Consider the following 9,960-nt stretch of genomic DNA (forward strand, 5'->3'; position numbering starts at 1 on the left):
GAGGATAAGGCAGCTGCAAGAAGCTGTGTTCACTGTGTGCAGTGATTAATGCGATGCATGAGTTAAACCTACTCTGTTCAAAACATCCACTCTGCAGAAGTGGACTTCAGCCAGCAGAAACAAAGATCTGCCAAGCTTCTGTCAGCAGTAGAGTAAATTTCCTTTGATTAATAGGTATTTCCTAATTAAATTAAACTCTTTATGGTAGCCATGAAAGGGGATATATGTTTATACCATGATTATTTATGCATGTAGATGTTTTCTAGGCCGAGCACAAGGACGACTTCTGTATTTTCTGAAGCAATTTGCGTGTGGTTGCATAAAATGTGGATTCCAGTTAAAGGTCACCTGTTGGCTTGGTGATAACAGCCAATTATTTTAAGCTATGATTTGAAAGGTTAAATGAAAGGCTGGTGTGAGATTCTCTGGAAAAATGAGGCTTAGAAGATTGCAGTCATCATTTACTTTGCTTTATTAGACGAATAGTGAAAAATGTTGAGGTTGATTTGTTTAGGTGCGATTCATGGAGCCCATTTTCTTCTGATTTGTGGTTTCACATAATGTCTTAGTACTTTGTTTTGCAGCAAATCTGCTGTGGTTTTGAATACATTTTTCAGTATAATGTATTCAAATTATTCTAAAATTCTAATCATCCATCATCTTCAAAAGAAATAAATGTTTGAAACATTTACATGAGCTTTATGTGCTTAAAAAGACAAATAACTTTTTCTTTTACTGTCTGACTTTAAATGAGACTAGATATTTTGGATTACAAAAGATATTTCTATTGCTTGAAGGGTGATGAAAGAAAGACGGTTTTGTTAGAATAATTATGTTTTGTTATCATTCTTACATAAGTAGTTACCAGTTTGTTTTTCATTTAAAGGTTGAGTATTCACACCCCAGAGAGGAGGAATTTGTTAAACCGTGTGAAAGACAAAACTTGTTTTTTCCCTAAACATTGAAGGTGCAGCTGCTTCTTATCTTGGGATACTCCTTAAACTGCTTGTGTGTAGAATGAAGTTCTTCCTTGTTTCAGAATAGCCATTCTTTGATTTATCACTCTCCCACATTTCACTCTTGACTCCCTACTTTCTACTGCTTAATAAAAAGACAGGCTCTGCTGCAGGGAGTCAGAACGCGTGGTAAACACCTTGGAGAAGTGGTTTGCTATGTTTTCTCCTTCTGCAGAAGCTTGGTTGAAAACTCATAAACGTTGTCTGTGATTCTTTCTTTGTATTTAGGTAAACAAAATACCTATCAGGTTTTGTTTTAGAGATATTTTTTACTCTCATTAAATTTAAAACATTTTCTTTGTAATTAGGGGAACTAGCTTCTAAACCATATAATTGTTTGGGTATCCACACTTTTCTAAAAATAGTTTTGTCAACAATTTGCTTCTGACTGATTTCTTTATATTTTCTAACAGTGTCACAATGGTGCAGTGAATTTGAGGTGTCATGCATGCAAAAGTGCAACTCCAATTAACTATAATGTTCAAAAGCTTGAAAAGCTTCTTCATTGGTTCATCCTCAGTCAGCTGCCTTGTGATTGGCTGCTTCTAATTTCAATAAGAAACATGTCTACAGGAAACACACAACACCTGTGTTTCTTATTCAAGCAGGTATTCGCAGCTCAGAAGTTCAATCTGAAAAATACATAATTTAAAGCATGTGAAAAATGCACAATAGAGCAAAAACACTAAAAGAATTATCAAATGTAATTGACAGAATAAATGAGGTTTTGATCAGATTCCAGGAGAACGTTTTCCTCTAAAACAACAACAGAGGAATTCAATTATCTTTTGAGTTAGATTTTATTTTTAACCCAACATCACTTAGCAGACGCAATCAAAAATATTCAAATTATTTCTAAAACTCATAGCAGTACAGCCTTTCACAACAATATAAAGGGATAATTAAAAACTATTTAAAATAGAATATGTGTATCTGTAGAAAACACAACAAATACTTCACATGCCTGCAGTAGGATCCATGCTGAAAGGTTGGGCTGGTTATGCCACTGCTATAAATCTGTATCTCATCATGAAACTTCACAACAACTTGTTTACCAAGCCAGTTTTTCCTGTTATTTATGACAAGACTATTCAGACATTTCTAATTATGTAGCCAAAATTACTATCTGTGAAACTCTTCTCCCTTTCTCTATCAATTATTCTCCCACTAGGTCCATCCTGTCAGTCTAAAACAAATACAGTCCCATTGCAAAACCATTCAAAGTCCTTCATTGCCTTTTTCAAAATGTCACATAGCAAGACAAAACTGCTGTATTTTAGTAGGATTCTGCATAGACTCACATAATGTAACACATAGTTGTGAATTGTAGGGGAAAACAAATTATTTACCAACTAATATTGATGGTGGTGGCAGCATTATGCTGTGTTAGCAAAGACAGGAAACCATTAGAGTTGATGGAAAGATTAATGAAGCCAAATATTGGGAGGAAAACCTTTCAGAAGCTGCAAAAAATTGGGATAGAGGTTCATTATGTAGCAGGGCAGAATACATGTCAGGATTTGAAAATGTATCTTCTCAAATGGTCTCCATCCAATCTGAGTGAACTGTTCTTTAAAGAACAACTGGAAGCAATTTCAATCTCTACACAAGCAAATCTGAGGTTTGAGACACATCTCAAACCTCTTACAGCCTTAATTTTTGTTTTATTTGTCAAAATGTTAAAACTATGTATTATTTTGCTTCTGGCCTTTTTTTATGACTTTGTGTTGGTTTATCAAATAAAGTCTTAAACTTTTTCAACAAGAACGTGAAGCAGCTGGCATGAAACGGCTAATTTAGGATATTTTTTAAAGTCAAACACTCAAACATGCTTATATTATGCTGATCAATTTGAATTGGTTTTACTTGTTTTATTGCTGAAAGCTGTTTATCCTAATTGTGTTATTTTTTTGTATTAATAAACTGGAATTAAAACCATAATGAGTTTAAACTTAATTCATGTGCAGGAGAGTAGTTTATCTTACAACAAATTGAAGAAGAGGTTGCACATTTGTTAGAATCCTTTTTGTGAAATAACTTTGGATTTAACTGAGCTGCACATTTTGCATCCCTTGCAAAAACAGTCACGTTTGAAGCTACTTGTGAACTCGAGGTGAACTCTTCAGATGAAAGGGATGAAATTGATCTACAATTTGATGGGGAATCAAGGCCTGAACTTCTGTACGTGAAGACTTCACCTATTGAATATTATGTGAGAGATTTCCCGAAGCAGGAATGTGTTTGCTGTCTGCTGAAATAATGACCTATAGATGGCTGACCCTTGCATGACCACACCATTCCTCAGTGAAGTGCATAGATTTCGTCGCTACGTCTGCTAATGGCAAACAGATTTACCAGGATGCGAGGGAGGAATTTTCACTCCATCTTTTGCACATTTTGTTGAGGTACACACATCTATTGCAAATGTCTGCGTCAGATTACTGGGGCAGCAAAGATAAGCACTTGCAAAGACCCTTGGGTCTTGTTTATTATTAGGGCAAGAGTGGGAAATGGTGTTCGGCGAGCGGCAAGGAAAACAGACGATCTGGAAAAACTAATACGTTGCTCTCATGCAACATTTGTCAGGCTATTACGCCTCCCCCCGTGAGATAGCACTCTGGGATTTATTAGTTGTTCGTGCTATTTTCCCAGATATCAATTTTCAATATAGTCATGCAAAAATCTGCGTCAGGAAATGTGAAGAACGAAAGTAGAGGTACAAGAGTTAAGCTTTTAAAAACAAAAATGGCTCTGAGAATTTAACGTGCACAAATCTCTCATGATGTTCAATTACGCTACTATTTTAATTAGCATTACCTTATTGCTCTGTACTTTAATTTTATTCTTCTATGTTTTTCTAACCTTACATAGTCCATAAAATGAAAAAAAAAGAAAGCTAAATTACAAGACGAGTTATTTATTTAAGACGTGTTAGGTAACATGTTTTTTTTTTATGTGTAAGAGCTCTGGGACTTTCTGAAGTAAATTAATGAAAATATCAGCATGAAATCCAGTATCCAACACATTAATTAGTATTAAAAGTCTATATATGTCATAGTTTTTTCACTGCATACTGGAGAACTGGCTGTGTAGAGCGTGGGATCACTCACAACTAAAAAAACACAAAAACCAGAATGAATATATTATCACTACCACAGAGAGCAGGTTAACATATTCCATAACCCTACTGAATATCAGGAGATGTAGGTCTATAAAAGTTTGGAAAAATTATGTGAAATTTGGTGTATGAACTTGGATTGTTTTCCTGGTTTTTTGTGAGCTAATCAATGTTTTCCCATATGTTGTGTTTCATCCCCACCCTTTAACCATTTCCTCATTGGGTCCGTCCCTAACTGTTTGTTTAATGTACATTTGTTTGAGGTCCGCACTGATTTAGACAAGCCATCAAGCTGACTTCAGCTTAGAAAAAGAAAAACGCCCGTCGCCCCGATGGATGACGTGAACCAGCATCCTGAGAGAGTCCAGTCTTTGGCCAGTAGTGGAACTCAAACCCATCACATCGGCTCACTAAAACAACAACCTCAGTGTCACAAAAATGAATTTTAGGAAGCACTGGGAGTACAAAGGCCCCATAATGTCTACCCGATCCATTGGTTACAAGATTTTCAGGACAATATAGGGAAGTAAAAGCTTACTGTAGCACCAGCTACAATACTGAGAGTAAAAACCTCACGCTTGCCAATGCTACAGTCTCCCTTCCTTGAAATCTTTATCAGTGATTGCCATCTTCCATTCCATCGGCATGTGACAGAGGGGATCTGCATTGTTGCCAGCTGTGGTTCAGATGTTCCCTGGTTTTGTGTTGGAAGCTCAAGAGGCGAGTTGAGTGGCGTGTTACCAAGTTTTATTCTGCTACTCCTACAAACCTTCAATGAAAGGAAGGAAACTGTGTGATCGCAGCGCTCAGTGGCCTTTTTGATTGCTTCTGCAGGAGGAGCTCTCTTCATACAGGTGATCAGATATAAAACATGACAACCGAAACCTGGGGGGTCCTGTTAAGAAAATTATGAAAATTGTTCATCCTGTTTCAACCCTGTTTTATGTCTTTTGCATCCTCTAGCTATTTTTTTCCTCGTATTGTTCTGTAATTAGCTCCATGCATCTATGCATCAACTCTGACGCTGCTGAAGATAATTATCACCACAGCACGATGCTTCTGCCACCATGCTTTACTGTGTGCATGGTGTGCTACGTTTTATGTGTAGAGCTACTTTTTAATAAAGTTTATTGCTTGTAAGTCAAAAGACTATTTAGCTTCCCTCATTTTTAATATTTAAATATTCAAATCTTGGGAAGTTGTTTTGTAATCTCACCCTACTTTTTAATTTGTCCTGTATGCTGTTTCTTTTCATTTGTTTACTTTTCTCTAACAAGCCACTGAAGCCTTCACAGAACAATTTGACTTATAACTGAGGAAAAATTAGACACAGATAGACTTCATCTCATAACTGCAGGATTTTTAACAGCAAATTTCGTGCATTTTATTTATGGGTTTCTAAGTAAAAAGGAGGCTGAAAACAAATGCACAGAATAGCTTTCCTTTATTATTGATTAATTACATAAAATCCCAGTAATATGCATTCACGTTTGTGTTCATAAAAGATGTAGAAAAAATCTAAAGAAAAATTCTATTGTTGTTATTGTTAATCTTGTTTTTTATATATCATATTAAACACCTTCAGAACGTTTTGTTTTTGTGTTATGCTGCTATTACACCTGAAATTCCCTTTTGTCATAGAATAAAGGCTGTTTTTATTTTTCTATTCATATTCCAGTCATTTTTGAAAAAGCTTTTGCATTTTTAGTAGAAACAAGCTCTAACTTTGATAGTTAGTTTCATGTAATATCATAACAAACGTAATCTGAGCTGAAGACATTCATCATTTAGATTTTGCTGCATTGAGGCCTGAAATGTTTGTTGGGTTCCATCGAGACGCAGCTCTTTTTCTTTTGGCTTCCTGTTTCCGATCCGAGGGGACGGTGATGTTGTGAGATAACAGCATAGACTAAATTAACTGTCTTCAGTCTGGGCATTCTGATGTAACTGATCTGTCTGTGTCTTCCTGCCTGTGGAAATGCCTTTTTAGAGCTACCAACAACTTATTAAACTTCTTTATGTTTGCTTCCATCTACTTTTTTTTTTTTGCTTCTGTCTTTCTTAAAATTAGTTTAATATAACTAGTCTGCTTAGTATCTAGATCCCCTAGGTTGCAGCAGAGCTCCATCTTTACATTTAACTTGAGTTTAAATGGAGATACTTCAAAAATAAGCCAGTATTTGCTGCAGGAATTAAATGGGTAACACTGTTGGTGTTATGAAAACTAAAATATTGAATAAACATGTCATTATTTTTGCAATTTTAAACAATAACAGCAACAGAAAAAAACTGTTAGGGACGCCTAGCTGACGCCAGTCTCATAAACAGTTTCTGGCTCTGGGACTAACTGTTGAGGCTTGCTGCTGCACATGATAAGCCCCACAGGATGGCAAGACTGGCCTTATCGAGACCGACCAAACCAGAGGACCTTTGCTATCGCCGGACCCGCTGGCAGACGAAAAAACTCATCCGCCTTATCTCCCCTCTGCTCCAACTCAGCTACTCTGTCCACTCTCAGCAGGTGCTGTTCTCATTAAGGCAGAAAAAGGAAATTTGGATAATGTTTAACTGCAATAGGTGAAGAGAGACTTTTTTGGCAAGCATGGCGGTGCTGCAAAAACTCAGGGCAAGTGTTTATTTTTAAATGGGAGACATCTGTTATCGCATGGAAAGCGGGTTAATTTCAATACAATGGCAGTGTGTTTTACCATGTGGTAATAGGAAATATAATGTTGAAGTTTGGATGGATTATTTTATGAATGAGAATGAAAACAATTAAAATGCGGAGAGGAAACTTGAGATTTGCTTGTTGCTGAAAGAGACAAGAGTGGCATTGTTTCATTAATTAAATGTGCTTGAATTAGAAGTTTTATTTTTCTCCATTTTTGAAGAGGATATTTATTTTACACATTTTGAGGTAACAAGTGGTCTCGATAACAAACTGTATACAGCTTTATTTTTCTTTCCTCCCCACCTCTGTGAAATAACCCTGTCATATCTGCTATCCTTCCTCTCTGTGAGTTTGCACCTCACAAATTGTCAAAGGATACCTGCCCCTGCAGGCTGTGTTTGTTCAAAGGGTTACTGTGCCAAAGCACATTTCCCTTTTGACCTCTGCTAATTACTGAGCAGCTCCAACAGCCAGGAGTTACAAACCAGACTCTTCTGCTTCCGCCTGTAGCACAAAGAGGTCTCACCTTTTATGCTGGGTTAATAACCAGCAGAATAACAACACAGATTTATGCAGTTAGTGTCTTTGTTGAAACTGACGGGTGAGTCAGAGTACATCTGTGACTTTAAGATAATCTGATCGGTGCATCTGCAGGAGGTGGGACTCCAGGAGGCCACATCACTGTGGCTGCAGCCCCACCGCTGCTGAGTCTTGGGACGGATGCTTTGCTAGTCATTACAGTTTGGCTGCAACAAAACCCAGCAAAAAAAAAAAATTAAACAATAAATTCTGCATTTTTCAAAATATTTCTTGTTATCATGGTTAAAAAAAACCCCATCTATGGCACAAATAGTTTGCTACATACTGTATATACCTCCATAAATATCCTCAGCATATATTTTTGCACTTACTGCAGAGTTTGTTGTAACAGGCGCTGGGACAGTCACTGCAGGATGTTCCTGAGTTGTAGGGATTAGTGAAATTGTAGTTTCCTCTGCAAAGCAGGCAAAATAACTAAAATATAAATAGTAAGATAAATAAATACTTAGATACAAACCTTACATTTGTATGTAAGACTGAAAGATTACTTGTTTCTACCTAGAAGGGAAAGCATGTTTTAATTACTATTTAATGACTGGAAAATGATTTGCAGAACGAAACGATTTCTGTAGTTCTTCCTCAGTTAATTTAATCCTGCATCCACGTGGTCATTCATCATTGCATTATTGATTTGTGGGTTTTCTCAGTAACCCATCCTGTCTGTGATGTATTAATCCTTTCTAGCAGACGGAAAATTTATAAAAAATTTTGGTTTTTGCTCTGAGGTGAAACAGCATGCAATTTTGAAAAAGAGTTATCTGCATTGCAAAGTTCTTACTGTGGGCAGTAGTGGCAGACATAGAAGTATTTGTATGTGGAGTTGGAGCAGTAGGCCATAGCACAGCCAGTATTTTTGGAGGTGGCCCAAACAACCTGTGCACAAAAAAGAGACGCTGTTCAGCACTGTGTTTTCAAAGTAAAGTGGCCCATTTGTGTGCAAACTAATCAGAATAGGAAACTATGAAAACAACCACACCTGTGTATAGTGTCCCACCACTCCTCCGTTAATGGATCCGACTCCGTAGAGGAAGTTGGCTACCTCGCTGTACCAGGCCCGGATGGCGTTGGACTAGGAGTTCTTGAAGCTAGCCATGTAGAGATTCTCCCCACAGCCACTGGCTGCAGCCAAACACAATATCAACAAAATTTTTGCTCAATCCATGACCACATTTTCTAATTTCATGCTTGTACAATAAATTATTATTGTCCAAAAAGTTTGTTTTGAAGAGGTATGGCTGTTATATCACAAGATCAAATGAGTCAATATTTATGAGAGGGATTAAAAAAAGATATCAAGATTTCTAAAACCGTAGTTATCCACTATGACTTACCATCATCCATTTTTTTATGTTAATAAATGTTCTGATAAAAGAGTGCATGCTTAGACAAATGTACTATGTTTATTTTGGAATAAAGGTTTTTAACTGAACTAATCAAAGTTCTGATCAAACTGGAGTACAAGCATTTGCTTCATAGTTAATGAAATACTATGAAGCTGTAAATACTGAAAATACAAACCTTGTCTCAGTTACTACTATATATATTAGGATATATTTTTCTTAAGTTCAAAAGATTAAAGTTAAAGTTAAAGTTGCATGAGTTCAATCAAGATTTTTAAACTTGCTCTGCTACCACTGTCCTATGCTAATCTTTTAGCTAGTTTGCTTATTTATGGTGCACATGACTCTCCAACAAGGTAGATCTCTTTTTGAACATATATAACATACAGTAAATCCTAATGTTAAACAGAGAATACTAATATTAAGTCTAGGTGCTTCTGTAAAAAATGAAGAAAAAAAAGACTATTATTACCATTTATCAATGCTGAAGCCTTATATTTCCTGTATTTCTCTATATTTATGCATCTATGTCATGTTTTAAAAACTTTCTCAAAAGAAAAATGGACTCACAAGACAAGTAAAAGTATGCTTTGATTGTCTTAAATTAAATATTCTTCACAGATTTTACACATGTGCAAGTCTCGCATGTAAACAAAGATGTCTGCTGCCACGATGAGCTTTCTGCTGATGACTCTGGAGCTTGCAGGGCTGTGTTTCATGGAGCAGGTTGCTGCCCATTTCTCAGAATTGGTTGCAGCCTCTTTGTTCCAGCTCTGCAGAAAAGGCAGAAAAAAAAATCTAAACAGATACACAACACTTCTCCAACAACATTTAGATGACCAGGTCTTATTACTTTTTTTTGTATTGCAGTGAAAAAATTGCATATTTAAAACTGAGAGTAATGTCATTCATTTTAGACATTCATTACAAATTCTTCACAGGAAAAATTTGTTGTCTTCCTGTGTGGGGAAATGATTAAACCAGAAAGCCTTAAAGACTTAGATGGCAATATCAGAAGCAATAAGTCCTTAATCATTTTCTGTTCTGCTTCATTTGTTTTTACCATTTTCATCATGTTGCTGGCAGTAGCTTGGACACCTCTCCTCAGAGTATTATGCTTGTTCACAATCTCAGTCTGCTCTGTCGAAGTCGTGCGTGTGACGCCTAAATAAGAAAAATAAAATATGTAAAAGCAAAAAAGAGCTGAACATCACT

The 9,960-nt window shown here is 36.3% G+C and overlaps 1 protein-coding gene across 1 annotated transcript; it reads right to left on the bottom strand.

The window, feature by feature from the left end:
- Positions 1–5,561: 5,561 nt before the first annotated feature.
- LOC114158839 (cysteine-rich venom protein ENH2-like) lies at positions 5,562–8,746 on the bottom strand. Its single transcript, XM_028040733.1, is given in 5 exon segments — positions 5,562–7,551; positions 7,717–7,819; positions 8,184–8,278; positions 8,382–8,557; positions 8,737–8,746. Coding segments are annotated over 5 exon segments (402 nt in total). The 3' UTR covers positions 5,562–7,533.
- Positions 8,747–9,960: the final 1,214 nt, after the last annotated feature.

The sequence above is a fragment of the Xiphophorus couchianus genome, chromosome 15, assembly GCF_001444195.1.
Source record: "Xiphophorus couchianus chromosome 15, X_couchianus-1.0, whole genome shotgun sequence".
In the NCBI taxonomy this organism is placed as follows: domain Eukaryota; kingdom Metazoa; phylum Chordata; class Actinopteri; order Cyprinodontiformes; family Poeciliidae; genus Xiphophorus; species Xiphophorus couchianus.